This window comes from Aphelocoma coerulescens, chromosome 12, assembly GCF_041296385.1.
Source record: "Aphelocoma coerulescens isolate FSJ_1873_10779 chromosome 12, UR_Acoe_1.0, whole genome shotgun sequence".
Lineage (NCBI taxonomy): Eukaryota > Metazoa > Chordata > Aves > Passeriformes > Corvidae > Aphelocoma > Aphelocoma coerulescens.
This window is the reverse complement of record NC_091026.1, coordinates 4,222,302-4,250,301: the sequence shown is the minus strand read 5'-3', so window position 1 is coordinate 4,250,301 and position 28,000 is coordinate 4,222,302. Positions and strand designations below refer to the sequence as shown.

Here is a 28,000-nt window from a genome sequence, read left to right as displayed (position 1 = left end):
ACCGGGCCCGCCCCCTCAGCCCAGCCCCGCCCCTGGCCCCAGAGCGGGAGCTCTGAGGTCACTTCCGAGGCGGGCCGGAAGCGGCGCACTCGCGGTCGCGTTTAAACCGTGCGGGGCCGCGCGGCTGCTCCGGTCCCGGGGCTGCGACCCTCGGGAACTCCCCTTAACCTCCGCTGACCTCCCGAACCCCTCCCGAACTCCCCGGCTCCGCCATGCCCATCCGCGCCCACTGCACCATCTGCTCCGACTTCTTCGACAACGAGCGGGACGTGGCGGCCGTGCCGTGCGGGCACACCTTCCACCAGGCCTGGTGAGCGCCGGGGCGGGCGGGGGCTCGGGCCGGGCCGTGGGGTCTCATCCACGGGCACCTTCTGTGGCCCCGCGTGAGGGCTCTGAGGAATTCACGGAGCTGCCGCAGCAGTCCGGGCTGTGCTGATTACGCGTCTGAACAGACTGTCCCGGGAGATGGTGGAGTCGCCGTCCCTGGAGGTGTTTAAGGAAAGACTGGCCGTGGCACTTGACATGGTGGTGATGGGCCATAGGTTGGACTCGATGATCTCAGATCTTTTCCGACCTAATTGATTCTGTGATTCTGCCACTGTGCTGCCTGCAGGCTCCCTTCTCCGGAAGAGCCAGTGTCACACGGCCTTTGGGGGGAGAGGTGTTGGATTATGGTGAAGCCTCCCTGGCAATTCCATCTTTTCTTGCTGTGTTGCAAGTGTCTGTGTTGAAAGGAAATGGTTCTTCTGAGGAAATAAACTTTGTGTGGGGAGGGGATGGGCATTTGCTTTCCTGGCTAACAAGCTTGGAGAGACACCACGGGTGTGATTGTCACTTCTCACTCAGCAGTGCTGCTCGGGCCTGCTCTCTTTCAGCAGCCAGCAGAGCAGGAAGAGCTTCCAAAGGTAACCTGCCAGCTCCAAATCATTACCCTGCTCCCAAAATAAACCTTTACAGTGTGATGTGATGGCTTGGTTGCAAAATGCATTAGTGGCTCTCCTGGGGAGCCCGGCAGGTTTGAATTCGTCATCTCAGAGCAGAGCCCAGCCCGGTGCTCCTCGCTCCGCAGATCCATGTTCAGTGGCACCCCTTGGAGCTGACCGGGCTGGGATCTCAGCTGTCACATCCTGATAGAGCAGCTCTTGTGCCACACTGTGTGCGGATGCGCTTGCTCCTGTGAAGCTGCGGCTGTTCAAAGCCTGTCTCCCAGAGAGATCTGAGCTCTACAAAAGCTCTGCCCTGTTAAAGATAAGCTCACATGCTAAATTCTGCCAGGAATTGTCTTGGAGATGCGGGTGGAGCATGCGTGTGGAACACGGCGCTCCTGTCAGCCCCAGCACTGGACTGAAGGGTTACGGTTCTGCTTTAGTGTGCAATGAGGAGTCACATCCTGACTTCTCCTGGGGAGCTGGGGGATGGCCCCTGGAAGCAGTGCTCCAGAATTTTAAGGATTTACTGTATGTTTTCCTTTTCTTTCTCAGCCTCATCCAGTGGTTTGACACTGCACCGAGCCGGACATGCCCGCAGTGCAGAAGCCAGGTAAAGCCATCCCCTGTGCACACCTGTGGCATGGTGCTCTGCAATGGCACCAGGGAGCCGTGGCCTGGGGTGATGCCAGAAAAGCCTCATGGTAGAAAGCAGAGGGACTTTCTGTCACTTGGGGCTCTCCAGAGGCTGAAAGGATGAACTCTCTTCCACATCCCTTCTGGTTGCAGTGGGCTGAGGGTGCCCTGCCACTATCTGCACTGCAGCTCCTTTAGAAAGGGGCTCTGGGTTTCCACAGCTTTTACTTAGGCTGGGTAAGTATTGGCATGATGACAGAAGGGGCTGCAGGGGCTTAACAGGGACACCTGACTTGTGTTTCTGGTGTGCCCAGCCCATTGCTGTCAGGTGAACAGCCCGTTCTGCTGCACGTGGGCCTTACAACCCCTCCTGGCTCCGCAGCACTCGACCCTCCCTTGAGAAAAGCAGTACCTGGGGAGGGAGGGAAGGATGTGCTCTGCTTCTGAGATAGGAAGCTGAGGCTTGGGTTTCCATTGGCTTAACAGGGACCTGAACTTCTTTGAAGTCCCTTGTGTCACCAGCCTTAATGCTGCCAGTAGGTCTTGGCATGTAGCAGCTGCAGGAGATGTTTCCTTGCTCTCAGATGTAAATTTTCAGCCAGCTGCTACTTGGGCTTATTCTCTGTTCGTGCTTCTTTCCTCCTCTCGAGGTCTTGGCCCTTGTTCCTTCCCTGACTTGTTGATTCCCTCTGTTCTTCTCTGCCTCTTACATCTCTGGGTTACCATGGAGTTATCGCGAAATAACATCTTATGTGGCAGTAACCATGCAATTAGCTGGTGTCATGACTGTATATAATACTTAAAACACAAAGCTGTAACTGCATGGGGGAGGTGTGGAGAGCTATCAAATTCAATTACAGCACCTTCTGCCTGCAGAAAGCAGCACGTACTTCTGTCTTAGGATTTGGCATCATGTTAGCTCAGCATCAGCTGCTTGGGCCTGAGCTGCCAGAGAACAGACTGCGCTCGATTCAGAAATGTCTGAATCTTTCTGCTGCGGCTCAGGAGCTTGGCTGGAGTCACATTCCCAGAAACTGAGTGGGGGGTCTGCTGCTGTGCTGTTGAGCCAAAGCAGAGCATCGCCACTAATGGTGTCAAACACGTGATCTGATTTGCCTTTCATGGCCTTGTCACAAGACGGTACCTTCTCCCCCTCCATCTGTCTTCCATATCCGTTGTTGCCATATTTGTGCCCATCAAACTCTTCTGTCTCCTGTGTTTAGGTCAGCAAAAGACACATCATCAATAAGCTGTTTTTTGATGTTACCCTGGAGGAGCAAGCAGCACCGGATGCTGAGACCTTGCAGGTAACGTGACTGGAGGGTTCTTTCCTCATGTGATGCTTCAGCCTCCTGGAAGTGTGGCCTGGCCTGCTGGTCCTCTGCCAGCAGGTGCTTTCCAAGCTGGAGTTTGCAGTGCTCATGTTTCTGACCTGAAGCATATCAGTCTCTGTGGTGATTTAGCATTCCCCCTGACCAAATCCCATGTGGTGACTCCAGGAGCCTCCTCTACTTCCTGCTCTTCCTTGTATTTCTCGCTTTACCTGGAAGCCTCCTGAATCAGCATCACATCAGACTGCTGTTTCTCCCTTGGGAATGAGGGTACAGAGCTGTTCCCGAAGGCAGAAGAAGGGAAATCCCAGATGCAGCGAATTGCTGCTGGTACCTGTGGCTCAGTTGCTTGTGAGCCCTGCTAACCCCTCTGGAAAGAAGGGGCTGCTGGAGGAAGTGCCCCCTCCTCCCTTCTGTGCAGGAAGGATGCTTGTGCAGATTGAAGGGTGTGGGGCAGTGTGATGATGAAGTCATGATTCCCCAAGAGAGATTAGGAAAGGGATTGCCTGAAGCCACACCAGCAGCAGTGAACAGTGGGGAGGCTGGGTCCTGGCAGGATCTTGGCTGGAGCTGGGATGCTGGGTGGTGTGCTCCAAGTGCCACCTTTGGGTGTGGAGAGTTGGGCGTGAGTAGGGATAAATACAGAGTGGCTGTTCCGTGTTTTTTGTGTAGTGGGGATGAAACATGGCTCCTTCTGTCTTGGAATTATCTGTTCCAAAAAAAGGGTGGCCAGTTGACCTTGGTATAACAGGATGCTTGTACCCTCTTGTGTTTAGAAGCAGCATGTGCAGCAATTACCATAATTAACAGTTGCCATGACAATTCTATATGTACTTCGTATGTCTTTAAAATGAAGCCAGCCAGACTAGAATGTCAGTAGCACTGTCTTTCTCCAAAACTGCCAGTGACGAAACTGAAGGCCAAAGTGTGCTGAGGAATGGAGGAGCATCCTTGGGCACTGGGAGCTGTGTGCCCTCGCAGCAGATGAACATTTCCTTTCGTACGTATAGAGATCCGCTCTCACGAGTGTAATGAGATGAGTGACTCGGAAATGGGTTGCCTGGAGAGAATTGTCCTAGAAAATCTTCCTGTTCCCTCTCACCCCTGCCCCAGGATCCAAAATGGGTTCCCCCAGCCTTCTGCTCCAGGCAGGCTGTGCAGAGCTGCTCCCTTGCTCGAGGTCAGGACTGTGGAGCTGCTCATGCACAGCAAGCTTAATGGTAATTCCTCCTGCTCCTATAAATCTTGTGTGTGTCTGTCAGAGCAGCATCTAGCCCCAGTGTACAGCCTGCTTAATGAGGGCACCGAGGTCACCAGCAGAAAGAACCAAATACTTTTCTGGGTAAATCAGCATCATTAGCTTGTGTGGGTATTCACTGCTGTGTGCGCTGGTACAGGTTGCTGCTGCGTTTGTCACCAGTTTCATGTGGTGTGCTGCCTCGTTTTTGGAGGACATGGAGAACCTTAAGAATACAGATGCCTTGTTCACAATGGGTGAACGACTAATTTCCATCTAGGTGGGAGGTCTGTCTGTGATGGAGTGTCTGATTCTGGCCAGGCAGTTCAAAGCAAGTATATGGTGGGCCAAACCCAGGCTCTTCAGAGGATGAGATAAGAATTGCTGGCATCCTCAGCCAGAAGCAATTTCACTTGAAGGAAAAAAAAAAAAAAAAAATCCAAGGTTTGTGATGAGCCACTGCCTCCAAGAGCCTGGGCACAGAGTGGTGTTCATCTCTGTAATCAACTGGAGCTGTATCCATGCAGCCCACAGCTGTCCTGGAATGAGCATTTGGCCTCCTGCCATGAAAAGGATGTGTTAGAAAAGTAAAGTGTGTAGCTGTGGTCTGCTTGTCATCTTGGGGAGGCAAGCTTGGGATTCTCTTCTGAGAACCAGTCTTTGGTACCCAGTGAAGTGATCGGAAGAGCTCCCTCATGATCTGAAACCCTTTCCTGTTGTTGCAGAATTAGCTGCATTATCTTTTGAACAGTAATTGTCTTTGTTGCTGTTCCTCACTCTTGCTGCCACTCTCAGCCAAAGGAGTGCTGGGGCTGCTTTGCTTTCCACCCCCAGGCGAAAACTTCAATGGAAACACCAGTGGGAACCCGAATCTCTTGAGTAGCTGCAGACCACAGGCTCAATGTCCATGCATTTCTTTCATTACTGAACCTCAGTTTAACCTATCTTGATTTTAAAGATGGTCCTTAGTGAGCAGAACAGTCTCCATGTGGCTGTTCCCAGAGCAGGAAAAGGGTGAGTTTTGCAGTGTAACACCTCAGTGAGTCTGTCAAGAGCTGCTTGTGATCTGGGGAGCAGAGAGTTCTTCTTCTGAAGGAGATTTCAGCTTGGTGAAGAGGAGGTGGGGGAGGATTCCTGCCTGTAAACCTGCTGGGGAAGGTAGAAGCCTTGGAGGACAGCTGTCTGTTTGTGGTCAGGATATACTCGTTTGATCTTGGGAAAATGTGCTCTCGTAACTCAGCCTGGCAGAGAGAGGAGAGCTTTTTTCAGAGGAGAGAAAATTGGGAGCAGCTTTTAGGAGCTGTGGTGGAGGATGAGGGATTTCAGATTAAGTTGATGAATGAGGTGATGTTACATAGCAGCCTGCAGTAGCCCAGGATTTCTTTGCTATCATGATAATTAGCCCATCTTGTGAGCTCACTAATCGTTCCTGAATAGGACTCTGAGGAAGCTACTTCAGAATAGTTCCTGCAGCAGAGTTAATTCCACATTAGTCCTCCAGCAGTTGTGCCCCTTGGGGCAAATCCCAGTCAGCTCTGCTAGGCTTTGCATTTAGTCCCTTCTGCTTACCAAGCTGTACATCCCACATTCTCTTTCCTGCCTTTATTGTCACTAGCAGAGCCTCACTCTGGTCCCGTCAGAGCCGTGGTCACTGCTGGTGCTATTCTAGGCTCAGATTTGCATGTAGCATTCTGGGTTGCACAGATTTGTGTGCCTGTGCTGGCATTTTATTGTGGTTTTATTCCACTGCAGTTCTTGCCTGACTTGTTATGTGCTTTCCTCTGCAGTTCTCTAACACAGCTTTTTAAGTCATCTTCTGTTGACTCTTTGCTGCATATATTTCTCTCTGGTTTTTATTTTAAATATATATATAGATATAAATAGCCTCTCTTTTTAACCTTTCTACATTTCCTTTGGCTATTTGCCAGTGTTAAGTTATATCACTTCATTATCTCTAATTTAAACTACAGGGCATTTTCTGCCTCTTTCTGATCCTTGATGAAGGCGTTAGAAATATTTGATGTTTCTCAGACCCTTGTGGTACCCAGGAGATGTTGTGCACTCTCAGTTTGGCGTGTTATGGATTGGTTTCTCAGTGATCTGTTTCCAGCCATTCAATTGAGCTGTTAGCTCATATCAGCATCCCAAACTGCAGTGAGTTCAGTGTCTGTCAGCATGTCTGAGTGCATGCTTGGTTACCTTTTCAGATCTTCAGATGTGCCCTCCTTGTCTCCCACCTGCATCTGATTAAAGTTCACTTCAGTTTAAAGAACTCTCAGCAATCCAGTTAGTCTGGCAACATCCCTGCCTTATTGCCTTGTTTAGGTAAAACATTATAAAAATTGTTCTTGCCTGACTTCCTGTGTTTCCCTGAGAGCCTTCAAAAATTATTCAGCTAAAACAGGATGACTGACAGTGTGAGAAACACAAGGTTGACAAGGCTAAGACAGAGCTGCAAACCTCTCCTCTCCCCCTGATGAATGCCAGTTGGAGGTGCTCTTTCCGTTCCCTGTGATAGTCCGGGCTTGTAACTATGTGCTTGTTGTTTTCGTGTTCCCTCCTTAGTACCTGCTTGGTCCAAATGTCCCACTGAGAAACCTCTTAGGTCTTTTTAAGATCTGGTGAAAGCATCTCTGCAGGGCATTTCTTAATGGGTTTCTCTGTGTTGTGTTTCAGAATGAACTGGACAAGGTGAAGGCCCAGCTCTCCTTGAAAGGTGAGTTCCAGCTGCCTGCGGGGGATTGGCAGCCCACAATCGGCAGGTCCTGGGCTCTACCTGTGCCAGGTGGCTTGCCCAGGTCTGAGGAACCCTTGTGCAGAGGCCACCCCTCTCTGAAGCTGAGGGCATGGTTCAGACTGCAAACTGTTTTGCTAGAACAACTTCTTCAGAGCTTTTTCTGAGGCGAGGACACCTAAAGCTGTGCAAAGCTTATATAACAGAGCCTGAGTCCACAGCCTGGCCCAGGTCTGCTGTACCTCAGGAACTCACTGTGAGTTTAAACGAGAAGATGCAATTTTTTTGCCCCCTTCCTAATAACAAGGTTACAAAATTGCAGCACAGCTCTATCCGGAGCCAGCTTGAAAGCAAAAGCCTTGGTTTGCTTGCTGGGAAACTCACAGCTGCATATGGCAAAGGCTCATTCCCTCCAGCAGATGAGAGAGAGGGTGAAAGTGGTGTCCAAAAGCAGCAGTGGGAAGGCTTCGGGTTTGTTTGGCTGTTGCAGTGCCACATGTGTCGCGCGAAGAGCAGACGGAGTTCAGTGTGTGCGCACTTCCATCTTCCCATCTTTAATTTTAGAGGATGTTTGAGGGAGGCAGGAAAAGCAAAAGCCCTGGAGACTTGTCGATGGGTTTTAAGCATCGTCTGTAGGCAGCCTGTCATCAGAACATGAGTCATGAGCAGCAAAAGGAAAATGTCAGTCTAAGTGACAGAAATCCTAAAACATGCTAGCAGAAGGAGAAAAAAAAATGTTTAAAGAATGCTGGGGGCTCACCCACGCCCTGAGAGTTGTCTTTCCTCTGTGTTCCCTGCATGCACGAGACAGACATGAATAGCCAGTAGATTGAGGATTCAGTCCTTAGCCTGAGAGCAGAATTGGATGGTCTGCACGTCTCTATTCTGAGGCCTGTTCTCCTGCCAGCTTGGTTGAGTTTAGTGACTTGGTAGAGAGCCAGATCTTCTGGGGAAGGTGGCTGGGATTCTTGCTAGGATATTATCCAAGAAAAACTGCTTGAAGGCCCTGCTAATCTTCTCGGCTTCTGGTGAGTAGAGGTTGGATTTGACATTCCCCGTCCCATTCTCTTTTCATACTGGAAATGCGAAGCTCCTTCCCGCCTCCTGCCTCCTTTGCTGTGGGTACTCTGCTCTCTGCTGGTTCCTGTGTATAAGTTCTCCACGTGAAGCTGTGCTCTGCTGTGTGCGCTGCAGAGGAGCTGTGGAGCTGCCAGGCTCTGATCAGCCTGCAAATGGCTCGAGAGGTGCTGAGCTCTGAGCAGACCCAGCAGGCTCTGTGGGAGGCACTCTGAATGAGTTGAAAACTCATTCCTGCTGCACGGGGGGGTTTGATTCCTGCCATCTGCCTCTGGGCAGCTGGGAACGGAGGAGGGGGAAGCCCTAACTCTTTTGGTGGGTGTGGAGTCCCTGCAAATGCAAGGGAGCATCTCCAGGCACTGCTTCTGGTGAGAAAGGGTTATTCAGATCAATGGAGAAGCTACCCGCGTGCTTCTGCTGGAACACATTCCTCTCTTGTTCCTCGGTCCCACATGGCTCTTTTACTCCCTGATTGAACAGTGGAGCTTCACTGCAGGTCATGCTTCCACAGGATGTGGAGGCAGAATTTGAAACTGGATGGCTTGCAAGGAGAACAAGCTTTTTGGAAAGGCTTTCTTTGGCTCTCTACTATTGCCAGGCTGGAGCCACAGGTGATTTTAGCAAAGACCGAAGATGCTGAGCTGAAGATTTTACCCTGCTCTCAGCAGGGTTAGGTGGAGGGGTTCCTGCTTTCCCTCATTACCCAGCTGCTTTGAGCTTTTCGGTGATGCTGTCTGTTCCCTGCATAGGTCTGGCAGCTCCTAATGGTGGTTGTTGCTTTCTGAGCTGTTCTTCCCTTGTCTCCACAAAACAAATTGAAATCTGGTGGTGTTTTCCACCACCTTCTCTCTGGTGGTCAGATGCATGTGCTTTGCTCCTGGATTGCCAAGGGGAGGGGCAGCAGGACTCAAAAGATTTTGTGACCTGCAAAAAGTGGGCACTTGGGGAATCTACTTAAGGTGTCATTTGTCCTACAGTGTCCCAGTAGCACTGCCTCCTGCCCTTTGATGTAGGTGCTGTGGTTGGTGAGGGCATGTGCAGCAGCTTTTGGACCACTTCAATGGCCCCCCAAAGGGGTTCCTGACACACAAGGTTCCATGTGGAGAGGTTGGATACAAAGCTCTGTTCTCCAGCTCTATGACAGCTTGGTGTAACTCGAGAGGAATTATTTCCTTGTGCAAGCCTGGCTTTGAGAAAACACAAGAGTTAAGATACATCATCTTAATGCTAGCAGGGCTGGCACTGGAAAGCTATTAAAGGGAATTTTTTATCTTTAGTAAAGAAATCTTGAAGCCTGCTGGCACTGAGAGAAGCAATTGCTCAGTACAGACCCTGGTACAGACAGCACTTAGAGAAATGGCTCTCTCCAGGAATGGCCAAATCCTGGCAGCCTGAAGCGGAGCCTGCAAGCAGTCTGTGTGCTTCTGCTGCTGTGGTGCAGCTGGAGTCTGGGTTACCAGGCCATGACCTTTTTCTTTCTTCTTTTCCAGAGAAAGAAAAGAGGGAATGCCAGGCTGTTGTGGACGGGCTGAGGGACACTCTGGATGTGCGCAATGCCACAATAGAGTCGCTCCAGAAGGTGGTGGGAGAGACAGAGATGCTGTGCTCCTCTCTCAAGGTACCCTTCCTGTCCCCAGCAGGACTAACCATCATGCAGTCAGTGTTAATTCTGTTGAAGATGTCTTCAGATCCTGCTAATAAAGAGATTGTGCTGTTGGCATTTCGGGTTTGGTGCCTGGGTTTTCATTTTGGTTTGATTAATTGAAGCAAGTGCTGTTGCTGGACTCGAGGTCCTGTTTGTGCTCTGCCTGAGGTGATTCAGAGGCATAAAAAGCCTACAGGCCTGTGGTTTGTGTACAGGTGCTCAAGGCAGAGGTGTCCCTGGTGAGGGAGAAATGCCAGCCCAGCCTGAGGAATGTGGCTGAGCCTCGCTAATGAAGTGGCAGTGCTGGTCATAAAGGTGGGTAGCAGGAATCTAGTGTGGGAACTAGCCCAGCACCCCGCTGCTGAAACACTGACTCCCTGCGGTAGAATGTTCTTCTGAAATGGGTTGAGGCCAAGTGGGATTCAAGGAAAATTAGTTTCTTACTTTGACTGGGGGAGAAATCAAACTGAAAAATATGGAAGGGGAGTTGCAGGCTTCAGCTGAGTGAGATCTGATCCAGCTAACTCTCCTGTCTCTGTTCTGTTGCCAGGGCTTTGCCTCAGTTAGGTTAGTAATGTTGTGAAGTCCAGGGATCAAATAATCCTGTTGTGTTTCAGCGTGCAGTGACTCAGTGTGTAGTCATGTACCGTGCATAAACAGGAAGAGGGTAAGAGCAGAAGCAGCTTTGTTGGGATGTCTTGGAGCAGCTTTGCCTTGGTGCTGGGCTGGGGTTAGGGTTAGAGGTTAGGGTAGGGTTAGAGTCTGTGCTGTGTGAAGGTGGGGTGCAGGCTGAAAGGTGGGGTAGGTGTCTACTGCACTTCCCAAGCGCTCCAACCCAGTATCCTGAACTTCATCATGTTTCTTGACCTGCAAGGCCAAGTGCCCAGAGAGAGCCTGGGCAGAGATGTGTCATGATGCTATCTTGCTGTATGCCATCTGCAGCTGGGCTCTTTTGGGAGGAAGCATCTGGGAGGTCTACCTGACATCAGGACATAGTAAGGAATTAATGCCAGGCAGGCCTCAGTGTGAGCCAGGACAACTGCTTTTGCTCAACCATGGGATTATATCCAATCTGCTTGCATGTAAAGGCAGCCTGGATCTTGGCCGTGCTATAGATGCTGGTGTGATCCTGGATAGGTCAGTGGCAGGATATTTCTGATGCCCCCTACTTCAGCAGAAATAGTTGTGACACTGGAAGCTGGTACTTGCTGCTCAACTCAGCATCTCAGTGCTTGGTTTTCCTGCCTTGACACCTCTGGAGGAGGCTCTGTGCTTATCTTCCCTGTTGCAAAACCCTCTCTGTATGCTTAAGTCCCTTTAATGAAAGCTGGGCAGGGCAGAAGGATTAGAGACCTGGAGGTATCTTTTCTGTAGTGTACGGCATTTCCCAGCTGAATGCCAAGCGCTGTCTTAAACTGCATCATTAAAGATTAAAGCACTAAACTTCTGCAGTGAAAATACAGGCTTAACTTGCTGTGACGCAGGTTAAGGCTGTGAGCTGGTCCTGTCTTCTGCTGTCACTGTCAGTTTGCTGCTGTTTCAGGCTGGCCAAAGTTGGGGACTCTGCTCTGACCACTGCTGTGAGGATCTGAAGTGTTGAGAGTTCTGGTTAGGGGAAAGCCAAAGACAAGCTCCGGTTAAGCAAGAGTAACACATGAGCCTGCAACACTGTCCCTCCTCAACTTCCCAGTGGTTTCACAGCTGTTTGGTTTTTGTGGCAGGAAGTGGATAAAATCCTTAAACTTGTGTGGGAAGGAGCTTTACAAGGCAATGATCTTTTGCCAGGCCTCTCCCTGGAGTCAGCTGTGTGATGAAACCAGAGTTTTTCAAAGTTGCTGTGCAAGGTGCCCAGGCACACACAAACCTAGACAGCACAGATGCATCAGAACGGTGCTAATTCAGCTCTCCCCATCCTCTGCCACACTGCAGATGTGTGCTTTTCCAGCTCAGCTGAAATTCTGTGTTACTGCTGTAGAGCTGGAGAGGCGATGGCTGCAATAGGCTTGCAGCAGGTGAGAGAAGTGCCCAGGTGGGGGTCTGGTTTGGCTGAGGTCTCCCAGAAGAGACCCACTCATTCCTATTTATGCTCTAAGCAGCTAGTGGCAAGGAGAGTTGGAAGACTGAAGCACGGAGGGGAAGGCGACAGCAAGGTTTGCTTGCTGTGGACTCCTTTGCTTTTGAAAAACAAATTGTCACTGCTGCATACAGGGCACTGTGCAGCCCCTCCAGTGCTCCCAGCAGAGAGGGGCTACGGCATGGTTTCAGCTCCAGCCTTGCCTTGTGATTAGCTGAGACCCTGCTGTGCCTGTGGAGAGCAGAGCTGGGGTATACAGTGGGAGGGAGCTCAACTCTCCATAATCCTGGGCTGCTGAGGTGGTTGATAGCATTTAGAGCCGATGTATGCTCCCAGCTGCTGGCAGTGCACATAAGCCAGGATGTTTCTCCAACAATCCCTGGAGCCTTACTAACGGTCTGTGTGTGCTTGCTTCCCTGCAGAAGCAGATGAAATTCCTGGAGCAGCAGCAGGAGGATAACAGAAGTTCAAAGGAGGAGGCCCGTCGGCTGCGAAACAAGCTGAGAACCATGGAGCGGTGAGACCCGGGGTGCTCCCTGGGCCTTGCAGGCTGGGCTGCATACCTCTGCCCTTTTTGGGGACGGCAGGAGGGGTCCTGCTGGGCCTGCTGCAACACCCACCTCTATGTGTTTTCCAGCTTACCTGAAAGGTTGGAAATGGCTGCTTTAGCTGCCCTTGCCTGCCTGTGCTCTTGCCCCTGCTATGTTTCCAGACAGCTGCTCTCATTAAAGAGCAGCAAGGCAGGGTACTGGCCTCATCTCTAGTGCACTGAGCATGGCTATGTGCCATTTCTGTTATCAGAGGATGGTGGGGCAGAATGCCAGCTCAGGAACACAGTCAGCCACAGGGCTATAGGGACCAAGAGCTGGGCATCAGTTTCATGACAGTATGTGTGTACAGCTGCCCCTTCTCTAGTCCAAGTAGTGCTGCTTTTCTCTAGTGAAAAGCCCTGCTTGGGGAGAGGCAGTTATGTCTCTTCTCCCAGAGCGCCTGCAGCAGAAGCTCAGGCTGCACCAGCTCCTTGAGGGGGAAGCAGGGCTTTTGTCTCTTTCCCAGGTCTGTTTGTGATTCATGAGCTGAGGGTATGTTTTTGTTTGTGGGTTTTTTTGTGCAGGATTGAGCTGTTGCTTCAGAGCCAGCGCCCGGAAGTGGAGGAGATGATCAAAGAGATGGGAGTTGGACAGGCAGCGGTGGAGCAGCTTGCAATCTACTGTGTCTCCCTCAAAAAGTAGGTGCTGCAGGCTTGGCACAGCTGGCTGGTGCTGTCCTGGGGGTGCCCAGGGAGAACCCTCTGTTGAGCATTGACAGGCACATGGGCTCTGTGGGGCTCTTGCCACCTCTTAGGGCTTCCACTGGGTTTTGACTGACAGATCCTGGGGACCTAGTTTGGGGCCTGTCACACTGAACTGTTCCTCTTGTCACTGTAGTGACATGTGTGTCACCATGGGAACTGTCTCCAGAGTTGTCAGTGCACCTATGAAGTGATGATGATTATTCCCTCCGCTTTCCTCTCACGCCCGGGGGAAAGCGAGTGGATGCGGAGCTCTGGGTTGTGCCCTCTGCAGCACTGCACTGTGCAGCTGTGGCCTCTGGCAAAGCGAGCCTGCACTGTTGCCCTCCCCTACCTGGGTATCCATCTGGTCCTGCTGGGAAAAAACACAGCTTTTTGTGTGCCTGTTCTGATGGCAGCTGAATAAGTGCAGCTTTGGTACAAAGCTGTAATGAGGCGAGTGTCCCTGTGGTGTAATTGGGAATGAATGTGCATGGCCAGTAGTGTGAAGTCTCTGAAAAGTCACTTATAGCAAAGTCCCCTGTTTGCTGCCAGCATGGAGGCTGTGCTCTGTTGTCTGTCTTTTCCACTGGCAACTGAAATATCTCTGGTTCCCATTTTGCTGGTGGACTCAAGCATGGTATCCTGTGCAGGTTTTTTCTCCCCTGTGGTGTAATGGAATGTGTGACACAGTGTTGGTGCATTCGTCTCTGTTCCTTAAAGGGCTTTGTGTCTCCTGGGTTTTTGCTGGTAGCTCTGCAGGTCCAGAACTTCAATTTAAGGGTCTTGGCTTGCCTCTGAGCAGTTCTGGCTCAACTGTCTTACAAACAGCGTGCCTCTTTGGGTCTCCTTGCAGGGAATACGAGAACTTGAAGGAGGCTCGGAAGATCTCTGGTGAGATGACAGAGAAGCTGAAGAAGGAGCTGTTTTCTGTCAATAACAAGGTAAAGGGGGAGAGTGTGAATTGCCAGGGTGACATCTGGTCTGTAGATCCCTGTCCATAACTGAGGCCTAAGGCCTCTGCAGTGACCCCCTCCCACTCTGATCAGTACAAGTGTGTGAAAGGGTCAGGCTGGGGTTTCTGGGTCAGGATGTGATGTGGTGAGTGAGCAGCTCATGGGCTGTTGTCAGGAGAGCACTCGCTGGGGCAGCATGTGCAGAGCCAGCCAGAGTCTGGCAGGGAGCCTGTGCTGGAAGGCAGCAGCATGCAGGTGCTCCACTGCTCCCACTGGGTTCTGGAAGTAGCAATTCCTTCATCCGGCCACACTGCTGAGCACACTGCTGCCAGCTCCTCCTGCTGCAGAGCTGGGCCCCAAGGAAGTGGGAAGGGGTTTGGAGCCAGTATCAGTTGAGCAGGGCTTAGTCCTGGCTTGGCACAACCAGTAACACCCAGCTTTGTGCCTTCAGCCAACTGAACTGGGCCAGGGCTCCCACTTCATGCTGTGCCTAGGTAGGAGAGGTTCCCAAAGCACAGTGAAGACACACAGGTGGCCCTGCACAGAGCCTGCCTGGGCTGGTCCTGAGCTGGTGCAGAGCTTGGGGATGTTGACATGCCTCTGCTGCTGTGCTCCCCCTGCTCCCGGCCTGGCCGGGGTCTGTTAGCTCAGCTCAGGCAGGACTCTCTTTGTTCTGGTAGCACATCCCTGTGAAAAGCATGTGTATGTAGCCTTGCTCCCCAAGGCACAGGTGTTCCCTGGGGCATCCCTCTGTCTAAGCCAACAAAGTGAGAAGTTGTGGGTGGATTTGGCCTACTTTTGTTACTCAGCCATAGCTGTTGTCCCCTCAAATGGAGAAGGTTTTCAGATTGCTGTGCTGTGCTCCCCAGAGGAGTTAACCCCTACACAATGTGGAATTAGGCTTTTCCTGGCTGAGTCAGACCCAAGCTGTGATGGCCAGTGTGGGTCAGGAGGATGCGAGTCAGTGCACAGGGGGCTCCAGGCTTGGCTGACAGAGAGCTGACTGTACCCACAGTCCATGAGCTGGCCCAGACTCCTGCACCCACAAAAGTGTCTGAAGTGGTAGCAGTCCACTTCCTGACCCCTGCTCCTGGCATGCTTCCCTGTTGAATCAGGCTTGTCCATGTGCCAGTACCGCTGATGGACAGCCATCCTCCAGCCTGTGGTTTTTAATTCCTGTGCTCTGGTGTGTCCAAAATCCTGCAGGAATTCAGAACGCAGCCACCAAGTGTTAGAGCAGGGAAAAACTGTTGCCGTCAGGCATAAACGCTGGGCAAAGCGGCCCTGGAGATCCCTCTGCAGGCAGCTTGTGGAATTGGGTAGGGATTGGACTGTGCTGATACAGGAGAGATTGGGCAGACTGACACAGGAAAATTGAGCCCTTAAGCAGGGGGAGTAGCATGTGGTGCAGAGCATGCTGCTCTCACAGGGCTCTGCAGTCCCCCTGGACCAGGTGTTGTAACCCACACTCTGTTGTGTTCTGCAGCTGCAGAAAGCAACTTCAGAGTTGGAGAAGACAAAGGAGGAGTTAAAAAGCACACAGAAAGATCTGAAGAATGCAGACAAGGAGATCTTGGTGAGAATATCATTCCTCATGGCCAGCTGCCAGTTACTGCAGACTGGTCTGCAGCTGCAAAGGCAGGAGTTATGCTGGCTTTTGCTCAGTGGCTTAAGTTTCCCAGCCTACCTCTGAGCTCCACCTGATGCTGATTTATGGAAAAGGGGCAAAGTATCTACTGCTAAATCTTTCCTTATCTCACTATCTGCTTTCCCTTTTCTCTACAGAGTTTGAAGAAGAAGATAGACATCCTGCAGGATACTCTGAAGGTCCCCTCTGTAACCAGGGAAACACTCAGTCGGCTAGTCTTTGAAAGGTTCGTGAGCTGCATCCTCAGATACAGTACTGACATGGAGGTGACAGCTCCAAACCAAGAGTTGACAGTTTGACTGTCTGAGAAAGCAGTGCTAGTCTGGCAGGTGTTGCAGAAGTATGGCTGTTTTGTTCCTTGTGTCCTTTTCCTTGTGGCTGACAAGATGATGTCACACACATAGAAAAAGTCTGTGTCTTGGAGGGTTTGGGTCAGGAGGGGATGGAGGAATGGCCTGGGTTTTGAAAAAGTCTTTGTCACTGTGTCCTGCCTGGGAAACATCCCTAAAGCTGCTCTTCTCATTGCTTTAGAGCTGGCCTGGTGATGAGAGTGCCCTGGTGTAGGGGGACCAAAGATCTTAGCTAGGCAGAGAAATCTAGCCTGAAAAATGACATCTTCTTTTATCCAGCCTTTCTTGAGGAGCCTATGCCATTACCCCAGTAGAGCAAGCTGGGTTGTGTCCATGGAGCAGCAGTGTGCCAGTGTGATTCCTGGGCTCTGGGCGCTGCTGTCACAGCGCTCATTATTTGAGGGGGAGCAGTAATTTGGGACACTGAATTTAAACTCTGGGGTTCAGGTTGTCCTTTCTTTGACATGTAAGCAGAACAGGGCTCTGCTCCTGCTGCCACTGCTGTCTGAGCACTCAATGTCATGGGGTGCAGCTCTGTCTTCCCATGGGTGGCAGGTGGTGGCTCGGTGACTGATGCTTTTCTTGGCCTTGCAGCCCTGTTCCTGTGGAACTGCAGCATCCGAAGCTCCACCGCCCGTCCCACAGCGATGAGATCAATCTCGATGCTACTTATGATGTGGACACCCCTGAACACCAGCCCTGCACATCCTCCTTTGGCACTACAAAAAGGCAGAAGCTGGATAAAAAGCTGTGAGTTTTCCCTCCTCTTTCTGCTTCTAAAGGAGATCAAAGTCTCAGTGCTTTGGAAGTTGCTGTGTGAGATCAGATAGCTCTCCAGCTGCCTGATGGCGTGCTGCAAGCTTTGTCGTCATTTGCTTGGCCTTGTCCGTCCTTGCCAGCTCCACTTGAACAATAAATCTCTGCTGATTTGTTCCTTGGGCTCCTTACAGGCCTCCTGTGGTAAATCTGGCGAAGAAAATTCTGAAGGAAACAGTGGAGGTAAAGGACTAATCTTGGTTTTTCTGTATCGCCTCTTTGATTCTGCTGTTAACGAGCTTGGGATAAAGAATCCATTTTCTCCCTTGTGGCCATAGACTGGCCCATCTATAGAACCAGTCTGTGCTGCAAAGTGTTTTCCTTGATGGTTTCTTAGAAAAAACACTGTTGCTGCCTCAGGCCTCCTGGAACTGGGCAGGAGAAGGGAGGGTGGGGACCCACGTGCTTCTTGGTGATAATTCTGCCCCAGATGTGCTTCACAAACACTGCCTGGAGCTGACCACAAGGGCTGTGGGGTCAGCTGAGGTGGCTGTTCTCCCAGCCTTACTGGGGGCAGTGTCCTGCCTCCTGGGCACTGTTCCACATGAGCCCCAGTTGGGAGGTTGGAAGCTGCTGGTTTTCAGCCTGACATATGGTATGGCAGTAACCATTATCTTAAATATGTCTGTGTTATTAGTGCTGCCTGTATGTGGACTCCATTCAGCAGATTGTGCTGGTTAAAGGGCTTTTCTTGTTATTTTGTGGGACAGAACAGGGCAGATGATCTGGAGGATGATGCTCTTAAAGGACTCTTGCCAGCATACATCAGGAACTCTGTTCTCTCCAAGAAGCCATCTTTGGGCAGTTTGTGGGGTCCCCACAAGAACATGGGCTCTGTAAGTATGACTGTCCAGTTGGTGAGTGTCCCCAGGCCTGGCACTGCCACCTCTGTCCTGAACTGACCCTGCAAGAGGAAGCAAACAACGCTTTTACCTTGCCACATACAGTGTGTGGAAAATAAATCTCGGAGCACAACCTGGCTACTTCCCAGTCCTGCAGAGCTCCAGGGATGACAGATGCTCATTCCCTTCCTGGCAGCAGACTAAGTGGCTCTCAATATCCTATTCTTCCACCTCCTTGGAGCTTAGGGTGTTCTCCTTGTATTCCTCCATCCCAGTGACAAAATCCTAAGCCTTGCTTGGGTTGTCTCAGAAAGTAGCCCAATATTCCCAAACTTTATTCTACCCATGAGTCTTTTTCCGAAAGTGAGGGCTTAGTGCAAGTACTGAGTGTTTCCAAGTACCTTTAACCCCTCTCCAGAATGTGTGGTCTTCAAGACTCCCCCTTCCCCATAACCAGCATGAGGGGAGGTAGCCAAGGCTCTGTGTGCTGCTCCAGGCTCATTTGTTTTTCTCTCCTAGGTGAGGACGGGCTACGATGGCATGGGAGGCAGGACAAAGTTCATAGAGCCAGTATCCTTTCCTGGAGCTTATGTGGCGGTACTGGTGCTGTGGGCACCTCATTTCTATTCCTCCTCTTTAGTCTCAGTCAACAAAAAATGGACTTGGGATCCTCAAAGAATGATCTGATTTCTCGCCGAACAAATTGGCAAAGGCGTCAAGGACCTGAACTTGCTGAGAGCACTTGTGGCTGGTTCAGAGGAGCACATCAGCTAGAAATCAGTGCAATTTGCAGGGACTGCCTGTGCCCTTGAGATCTTATAGCAGCAGTGTTGCTGGCTGTGTGCCTGAACCCTCATGAGCCCTCATTCCTGTGGGATGTTGCTGCTCTGCTCTGGTGAGAAGTGGCTGGGCTGAGCTCACCCTGTGGGTGTGGAGCTGCTCCTGCCTTGGGATTGCTCTCCCATGAGAGGCTGCAGGCTCTGGCTGCTCTGCTTTTACCTGCACAGTGTCCTGGCTCAGGAGGTCTTGCCACTTGAATTGATATGCTGTTATAATGCTGTTTTATGTGCAAGGGGATAGCATAGAATCATTAATATTGGAAAAGAGTTCTAAGATGAGAGTCCAACCACTAACCTGGCATTGCCAAGCCCACCACTCACCCATGTCACTAACCACCACATCTACATGTTTTTTGAACACTTCCAGGGACTTCCACCACTTCCCTGGGCAGCCTGCAATGCTTGACCACCTGTTTAGTGGAGAGATGCTTCCTAATATCCAGTCCAAACCCCCTGTTTGGGAAATGTTCCCTGACTCATGGGATGGGAGTGTGTCTGAGCTCTGCTGCTGTGAGAAGGTAGCAAAGCCCATCCTGTCCTGCAGGGAGTTCTTCCTTGGATGCAGATGTGTGGCTGGGTCCCAGGTCTATGGTTCAGGCTGGACTGCAGCAGGTGTTGGATCACTTGTGTTCCCAGGGCACTGATCTGTGCTTTCCTTGACAGTTTTACCTCCAGACAAACTTGGCAGAAATCCGTCCATTATCAGTGAGGAGCAAGAAGAAAGTCTCCAGACCAGCGTCTGCAGCTCCTTCTGCATCTTCTTCCGGCAGCAGCCAGGTCAGAATGGACACTTTCCTGCTGTGAGAGCCCCTGCCTTCCTGGGAGAGGCTTGGAAGAGACTGCAGGGCAGAGCACACTTGCGCAGAGCCTGGCACGAGGCGATGTGCAGCCACCGCTGCCTGGGGTACTGTTTGCAAAGCACTGATGCTGCTTTGTGGGTGAGATGAGCTCCCCTGTGGAGAATCCTGCCCTTGCAGCAAGCCAACAGGAGGCCAAGCCTCTGGCTAGTGCCTGGACTGAGTTGCCCTCCTTGTTGTACCACTCCTTCCTCCTTTTTTCATGCAGAATTAACAGGGTTTTCTTGCCTTCTGGCCTCCTCAGAGCTCTGCAGTTGCTGCTGCTTTGGGCTCTCTGGCACCAGGTGGAACTGCACTTCTTGGAAGCAGCCACAAGCAGGAGGTGCAGGACGAGTGTCTGGGATGTCAGTCTGAGAGCAGCAGGGAGAAGGGACCTGGACCAGCTCCATGCCTGGTGTAAATAATTGCAAGAAAGTTTAATGGAGGAAGAAGTGTGTAGAGCAACCTGTGTGGCTGTGGAGTGTCTGTATATTCATTGTCAAATTAAACACTGTCCCTCAACCACAGGCCTGTGGGGGCTGAGGAGATCCACAGTTGGGCCTGGGCTCTGTCCTGTTTTGGGCCATGAAGTCCAGAATGGGTTGTGCACGCTTGGCACTGAAACTGCTGACTGGGGAGGAAAGTATTGGGGTGAGCCTCTGCTCCACTTGGAAGCAGAGATAGGTGTGCTGGTGTGACCTCTGTGCATGGCACATGTTGGTGGGAAACTTGTTTGTTAATTCCTATGTTTTGATAAGATTGTAGAGTATTTTTGTTATTTTGTAACTGTTCTGCCTTGTGATTAGAGGGTTTGGAATGGCCTGGAGAAGTGCTGAAGAATGGCTCCCTTCAGGGGAGGGGAAGACTGGTGGGGCTGAACCTGTCTGGGTTCTTCAGCTTGGAGCCATGCAACAAGAAATCCACACCTGAAGCAGGGCTGTCCAAGCTGCAAGGAACAGATGTGGTGAGGCACCTAATACAGCACTCTATTGCACAAATCTGACATTTCCTATTTCCAGCTGCCTCAGGCCAGAATCTGTAGTACCTGCACTGGCTGAAACTATGCTTTTAGGGAATAAAATATATTGCTGTGCACGCTTGTTAACGCAACTGGCTTCTGAGCATTTTCCACCCTCTTGCACCTCAGGGTGGAGGTCTCAGCTTGGGTGCTGAAGGTAGGGTGGTGGATGTGCTCAACCCTTCAGAAATCTTTGGGGTGCCAGCCCTTGGGAGACAGAGGCCCCTTGTGCAGGGAAGGACAGTGGTGGGGTGAGGCCATGTGGAAAGTGATGCCCATCCCCAGGGAAGTGGACAAGGCAAAGCCCTGCAGAGCATGAGCTGTTATCACCTGAGGCTGACTGCAGAATTCAGTGGAATGGGGGGAGAGTTTGGAGGAACAGGAGAGGGTTCAGAGGGCTGGAAAAAAAGCTTGGGGGGAAGGGATGGGGGACTTAATCGAGCAAAGTAAATTCTGCATAGGAGAAGCCTGGGAGAGGGTCTGCAGAGAGCCTGCTATGCGCTGTCCTGGTCCTTTCAAGGTAGGTATCAGGTGTCTGTAAAATGTGAGACACTTGCTCTGGATCTCTCCAGTTCAGGAAGACCCTTTTAAGGAGGCAGCAGTGACGGTGTGAGTGTGTGACTGGTGGGGAACATGGGCTTCCATGCTGGGGGTGCTGGAGAGCTGGTGTTGTGTCTGCCCATAAAGGGAGAACAGATCCCAGCCTGCAGTAGAGGCGTTGAGAAGGGGTTTTGGGGCTACGTTTTGACATGATGTCAGGTTTAAACTGAGGTTTGAGCACCTTGGCTGGGCACCAGCTGCACCAGTGCTGTTGCTGGCAGCTGCTCCAACCTCTGTTTAAAGTGGATGTTTTGAGTCTCTGGTGTCTGGGGGGACACATCACCTCAGGAAAAAATCCAAACAAGCCAAACTTTTTTTGTGTGTCCTGGCCCCCTGCTCCATCCTGCACTCTTTCATCCACTCCTGCACTCTTACTTCCCATGGACTTGTTGCTGCTGGGTTGTTTCTGATGTAGTTTTGTTCTGGTTTATTGCACGTCTGTTGCCCGGGCCCAGAACTGAAGCTGTTTTATTCTCTTGCTCAGTGCTTTCAGTTCCTCCAAAGCTCTCTTCCTCCCGTATTACACCTTTCGCACCCTACACCTGCTCCTCAGGGTCGAGCAGTGACCTCCAGCACCAGCATCCCCTTCCCTGGGGAGGGGGATACAGAAGGGGCGGGGAAGGGGCTGAGATCCCTTGTTCCTGGGGCTTGTTGGAGCCAGTTGCTATTTTGGTGCACTCCGAGGTGAGGCTGGACCCAGTTTCATGTTTATTTTAGGATTTAGCGCGTGTGTGTTGACTCACAGCCCATAAAAAGCAGCCGCCAGCACTACTTGGGCTGTGTTGGATCTCGGCTCCGGCGGGGCTGGCGCTCCGGGGCCAATTTTCTGTCCTTGCTGGGGTCCCCCCGAGGGGGATTCCGGGCCGGGGGAGCCGCAGGGTGGCAGCAGGGGACCGGCGGTGGCCCCGTTAATTACCGCCCCTCATTAACAGCAGGTGGCGGGAAGGAGCCCTGGCAGTGCTGGGCGCACTCCCACAGGCACCGCTGCCCTCTGACGCCATGGGCAGCCTCTGACCTCACACAGAGAGAGCGTGGCCATTGGCTGAGTGCTGCGTGACTTCATGGGAAGAGGGGATGTGGTTGGCTGAGCCTGGAGCTTAGGGAGAGCATGTGAGCCCATTGGTTCAGCCCTGTGATGTCATGGAAGAGCAGTGGTGGTCACTGGCTGGGCTCGGGGTGACCATGGGAGGGATGGGGTGGTTATTGGCTGAGGCTGCATCGGCTCACCAGAACGCCTGTGCTCTCACAGGGAGAGGCGTGTGCTCATTGTGTGGCTGTGAGCGACAGCCTGGGCTAGCCCATGATCTCATGAGGTAGCAGTGTGCTCGTTGGACAGGAGCCTGTGAGGGTGCAGGGCTGCCTGTGACCTTACAGGGAGCAGGACAATCATTGACTGGCAGAGTGTGACATCACAAGGCAGTGCATGACCTCACAAGGGGGCAAGACACTCATTGGCTGGCAGGGTGTGATGTTCTTGGACAGCCCATGACATCACGGGGGAGGTGGGTGCTAATTGGTTATCAGGCTGTGACTTCCAGGAGCAGCACATGACTTCATGGAGGAGGGGACCTCTCATTGGTCGGTGGTGTGTGACATCCTGCAGCACCCCATGACCTCATGGGTGAGTGGGTGCTCATTGGCTGTTAGGTGTAACCTCATGCAGGACTGCGCGCCCATTGGCCGCCGGGACGTGACGTCACGGCAGACGGGCCGCTCATTGACGGCCAGCGCGGGAGCTCGCGTGGCGCCGCCTGGCGGGCGCGAGCGCTGGCTCTGCGCGGCGCCGATTGGCCGGCGGGCGGGGCGGGGCGGGGCCTGGGGGCACGTGCCGGCGGGGGCCCCGTCGGGCGGGCGGCGATTGGTCGGGCGAACGCGCGCGTGCCCGCGGCGCGAGCGGGCGCGGAGGCGGCGCATGCGCGCGGCGGCGCGGGCGGGTGGCGATGGCGGAGCGGCGCTGATGGCGGCGGCGGGGGCGGCGCTGCGCTGAGGGAGCGGCCCCGGTCCCGGTCCCGCCCGGCCCGACATGGGCAACGAGGCCAGCCTGGAGGGCGGCGGCGACGACGGGCAGCTGCCGCCCGCCGCCGCCGCCGCCGCAGGGGCCCCGCCGCCGCCCGCCGCCGCCGCCGCCAAGCCGCCTTCAGCACCGGGCGGCGGCGGACAGCTCCCGCCCGCCGCCGGGCCCAGGTCAGAGCGCGGGGCGGGGACCGTTGCGGGGCGCGGGGTCGGGGGCGGGCTCCGGAGCTGTGGGGGCTGTCAGGGCGCGGGACACGGCTGGGTGGGGGTGTGGGCACAGGTGTGGGCACAGGTGCGTAGGGGGCGGTGGGTGCGGGTGTGTGTGGGGGCACGGGGGTGTGGGGGCAGGCGGGCAGCAGGTGCAGGGCTGTCGGGTGCAGGGGTCAGAGGGGCCGGGGTGCGGCGCAGAGGTGTGATGGGTGCAGGTGTGGTGGGTGCAGGGGTGTCTGGGGGGCACGCGGGTGGGAGGTGCCGTGGGGTGCAGGTCTGTGGGGCACCTGCAGGCAACGCAGGCAGGTGAGACAGGAGTCTGCACGGAGTGCGAGCCAGGGGAGAGCCGGTGCGGCTGTGGAGTGTGGGCAACAGGGAGAAGGCAGGCGAGGGAGGTGTAGTGGGGCTCAGAGAGGTGATGGAGGTACCCGAGGCAGATTGCTGTTGGGAGGGTGCAGCCCCAGGGGAACTGGCAGCTCCGGGACACCCATGAGTACTGCGGAGAGCAGGGGTGCGGTTTGGGGCTGGATGTGGGAGAGGGATGGAGTGCCTGGGGAGGAGTGTAGTGTTTGGGGAGCAGGAGAAAGCGAGGTGCTGCCCGGTGGGCAGAGGTCCAGCAGCGAGGGGAGAGGCATAAGGAGAAGAGAAGGATGTGGTTCAGGGTTGGTGGGTGTGGGCAGGGTGGGGGGATGGTGCTTGGCAGCACACGGCTGAGAGCACTGGGGCATGTGAGCACCCCAGATGTGACCACTCCCAAACGTGGCCACCCCAAGTGGAGACAGCACCAAATGGGAAAGGTCGTTATGTAACAAGAGGGACGTGCAGCCCTGCCAGGAGTCATCGGTGCAAAACCTCGCAGGGAACTGCACCGAGCTGTTATCCTTCTGCTAAGCAGTGCCAGCTGGGAGGGAAATACTTTGGAAGCAAGTGTGGGATAAGAGGTGTTCCTTTTTAAAAAAATAGCCGATCCTAAAACATCATCCTATCTGAAAAAATAAAGGCAAGGAGCAGAAAGTTGCACAGAGGGATGCGGGGGACTTGGCAGGCGGTTTGCCCTCAGTGTGTGGCCGAGGCAGTGGCATTCTGGGCTCTTCGCCTCACCTGGGCAGTGATGAGCATTGCTGGTCTTGCCAGTTGTGTTGCTTCAAACAGGGAAAATCCAGGCAGGAGCCTGAGCAGGAGGCTGCAGTCTCGCCTGGCAGTGGGCTCCGTCTTGCTGGGCTGCAATCGCTGCTCACAGGCGGCACCGTAACATCCAGTGGGATTCAGGGATGCTACAGGGCAGCCAACCTGCAGGCAGGCTTCTGTCTCTAAGATCCCTGTGAGCTTTCACACAGGGAGTGTGAAAAAAATACTTCTGAGTGAAATTGTGCTCGTTTTCCTTTACGTTTTTCTCAGTTTCCCTTGCTAGAGAGTCACAGCCCCTGTGCTTTGGATTCTGCCAGTGAGGAGTTGTTTGTAGCTGCTTGAACAATTTAAAATTAAATACCCGCGGGGCTGTTTAGGCTGCTGTAATGAGAGGAGCCGAGGCAGCTGTGCAGGTCTGCTGTCTCTGTCCAGTTTTGGCACTCCTCCCTCGTTATGGCCCACGGTCTGTTGTGCAGCACGAGGGGTTCCAGGGGCTTTTAGGATCCTGGAGCACATGGGGCTGGTGGATGAAGGAGCACAGTCTGCAGCACTGGCCATCCACACTCCTCTCCTGCCAGAAACACCAGGTTGTTTTTTCCGGCCATGCTCCAGCCCTCACACACTGAGCTGATGCTCCTGTGCCTCCTGGGAAGCTGCTGCTGGGGAGCTGCCCTCCTTTGCAATTAATTAACGCAATTAAAGAGGTGGGCCAAGCGGGGCTGTGCCGTGGAGCAGCAGTAGGATGGGGACGATGCTGAGCTATGCCAGTATTTAAAACCTAAGCGTGGGAGGGGTGTGGGGGGCTGAGATGACACTCAGGGATTTTAATTCAAGATAGCAAAGTGGCAACGAAGGGAAATCAGGCCTCGAGGAGAAAGTTGCTTTGATGAGGTGCAGGAGTGGGCACATAAGACAGACCATATGTTGTGAAAGGTTCAGCAGAGCACAGGATGTGCTGGCCGAGCAGTGAGTGTGCAGTGCAAAAGGTGCTGCTCCAGAAATCCCAAGCGACCAGAGAAAGTGAGTTTCTCTCAATATCAGAGCAATTATTTCTTTTCTCTGAATTAAGTAACATTAATCCACGTGCCAGCCAGTGAAAACTATAGTAGTGTGACTTTTCTGTGTCATTTTTCACAGTTTGCTTTGTGTTACCCAGAGAAATAGTCTGAATACCTTATACGGAGTACCCTGGATTTCGGGGTCTTGTGTTTAAATCCATAATAACAGTTTCTAAGGAGCTGTGCATACACTGTGAAGAGACTTTGGAGAACAGAAACCATCCCACAGAAGTAGCATCTTCTCACCAGGCTGCAACATCTACCACTATTTATAAACTTTGATTTCCTGCTTGCATGCTTTGGCAAGGCACAGGGGACCCAGAGGTTGGAGGGAAGCTGGGAAAAGGGCTCAGCCCTGGGGCAGTTTGGCTCTGCCAGCAGGATGCAGCTCTGGAAAAGGCCAACATGGTGCAGGATTACATCAGGCAAGATGTTTTCAGTGTAGACCTCACCCTTCCAGCAAGGTGCTGCTGGAATCTCACCTGAGGCAGCTGTGCCCTACTCTGGTACTCCAGCAAGGAGAGATTGGATCAGAGGAGGGAGGGAAGGGTTGCTGCTGGTCTGCTCAGACAAACAGAGCCTCTGTAGCCTGAAAGGAGGTGAAAAGCTGGAGCATCATTAACCTGTAGGACCAAAGGAACCCAGACTGGTTGCTGATGCACTTGGACAGAAAGCTTTCCAGTGCCTGGAAAAGTCCTGGTCTGTTCCTCCAGAGAGACCCACTAAGCAGAAGGGACAAGCTCATTTCACGGTGCAGCTTGATGGATGGATAAAACAGGCTTGGGTGGCAGAGCGGGGATGATCCCAAGTTCAGAACTGTAGCTCGGGGCACAGTGCTTTAGATGGCTGGTTTTCCTGGTAACCTGCAGAGAGACTTTATTGCTGCTTCTGATTGTATTTGTGCCTGATTTATGCTGGATTCATTCAGATTTTCGGTCTCTCTGCTGCTCAGCTGTGGAGCTTGTAAAAGTCTCTTTTTGACACCTGGATGCATGAGCTCAGACTGAAGGATGGAAGAGGGGTGGTCTCCTGGGAAGCATTGAGGACCGGCCACAAATTTAGAGACTGTGGGAGCAGCAGTGCTTTCATCACCACTGTTTCTCTGGAGCTGGGAGATGCACAGTGCAAGCAGCCAGGCTGGCTGCAGGCTGCAAAGCTGGGAGGGAGCTTGCTCCCATGGCACAATAGCAGAGATGCCAGGACCTTTGTTTTCCACACTGTGGGTTGTACCCCACCATTTCTTAAGCTTCAAGGTAGGCTTGCTGTGAGCTGAAGGTCTTGAAGTGGCCAAGAAGGAATGTTTGCAGTACTGCGTGGTAGCACCTTTGGCATGGGCTTTGAGCTCCCCCAGAGCCTTCTCTTGGCTTGGAACAAAGGCAAGGCAAGTGCTGATCCTGTTTACCCTGTTGTACATTCAGCATTGCTCTGTTTGGCAGGTGGTGGAGCTTGACGTAAAAAATCTGGTGATAGGGAAGAGTACAGGATAAACAGAACAGAAAGAAAGAGCCCTTTAAATCAGAGGAACTTTGGACAAACCAGTGCAGTTTGGACGCTCCCTTCTACCCTCTTGGTAGCTCACTTGCGTGTGCTTGTTTGCTTGCTGTAAGTACCATCAGAATGAGAGATAAGAAGTTTATACATAATTTTTTTTAAAAAAGCAACTTCGCCTATTTATTTTTAAATGGGCACTTTTCCCAAGCTTGCAGAAATGAGCAGTCGATGTCCATTTTCATATGACTGTGCTAGGAATAAAACCAGGCTATGTGATGGGAAGTCAGGCTGCAGAGAGGGCTCTTGCTCACCTGGAGAGCCAGCTCCATCCTCATTTCCATGCTCTGCTCTCCCCAAAGGCTCTGAGCCCTGTACAGGATGGGGCAGAGGCATCACTATCAGAGGCACTGCTGGGAATTTCCTCAAACATTAAAATAGTTTTTTCCTGCCATGCTTTTGCGCTCATTAAGCATTAGTTTATTTGCTGCAAGACATTTGGAGGGGCAGGAGGGAGGTGGGGCTGGGTTTAAGTGAGGAGGGGAAGAACAGATACACAATGTTTTGGGCTCATCAAAAAGTAAAAGGAGTAGAAAATGGTGTACATGATGGATCAAGTCAAAATACTTGCGGTGTTAAATAGCCCATTGGGCTTCAATTCATCTTCCCCCCCTGTGATGGGCAGGCAGTGCTGGCTGTGACACAGTGCTTTGCCTACTTGTGATTGCTCTGACAGCAGCCATTAGGCCATCGAATCCAGACGGCACAATTCTGGGTGCTTAAGTAACTCCAAAACCTCTTCTGGGAATGTGCTCATCAATATTCACAGTGTTTGGCATCAATTATTAATGCCTTTATTTCCAAAACAAATACACAGATTTGCAATCTGCATCACAGGTCAGGGTTTCTCACTGCTGGAACCAGCCTGGCTGGTTTGTTGTGGGCATGGATCTTTACCAATCGCTTTTGCTGGGTGAGAGGCTCCTGGGGATGTTCCTGCAGTGTCCACTTCTGTTCAGAAAGGATGTAGAAGAATTTGAAAGGATTGATGTCCTTTGCTGTGTCGGCTTGTGCTGGTTGAAAAGTTGGAGGAGTTCTTGTCTTCTTCTGGTACAATTTGAAGCTATGGCAGGGCTGCTTCCTTTGCACTGGAAATCTGAGTGGTGATGGTCAGCTTTCTCGTGGAAGGTGTTCCTGCCCATGGCCGGGGATTGGAACTAGGTGATCTTTAGGGTCCATTTTGTCACAGGTTGGGTTTGTAATGAGCA

At 52.5% G+C, this 28,000-nt stretch overlaps 2 protein-coding genes across 5 annotated transcripts in view; both read left to right on the top strand.

The window, feature by feature from the left end:
• Positions 1 to 81: 81 nt before the first annotated feature.
• On the top strand, positions 82 to 20,310 carry TRAIP (TRAF interacting protein). 4 transcript variants are annotated; one of them, XM_069028281.1, is made up of 16 exons: positions 82 to 310; positions 1,482 to 1,539; positions 2,786 to 2,869; positions 6,807 to 6,846; positions 9,432 to 9,559; positions 12,083 to 12,177; positions 12,775 to 12,888; positions 13,787 to 13,874; positions 15,373 to 15,462; positions 15,672 to 15,760; positions 16,479 to 16,634; positions 16,835 to 16,883; positions 17,411 to 17,536; positions 18,062 to 18,112; positions 19,057 to 19,158; positions 20,024 to 20,310. In XM_069028281.1, the coding sequence occupies exons 1-16, from the start codon at positions 213 to 215 to the stop codon at positions 20,051 to 20,053; spliced, it is 1,398 nt and encodes a 465-aa protein (XP_068884382.1). In that variant the 5' UTR covers positions 82 to 212; the 3' UTR covers positions 20,054 to 20,310. The 4 variants fall into 4 exon arrangements, with proteins under 4 accessions (XP_068884382.1, XP_068884380.1, XP_068884383.1 ...); XM_069028279.1 differs by having other exon boundaries at positions 19,483 to 20,310; XM_069028282.1 differs by lacking the exon at positions 20,024 to 20,310 and adding an exon at positions 19,447 to 19,573.
• Positions 20,311 to 22,858: 2,548 nt separating this feature from the next.
• Positions 22,859 to 28,000, top strand: part of BSN (bassoon presynaptic cytomatrix protein) — an 86,990-nt gene continuing 81,848 nt past the window's right edge. Inside the window, exon 1 of the mRNA XM_069028235.1 lies at positions 22,859 to 23,019. Within this exon, the coding sequence (XP_068884336.1) occupies positions 22,859 to 23,019 (161 nt within the window). The remainder of the gene's footprint in view (positions 23,020 to 28,000) is intronic.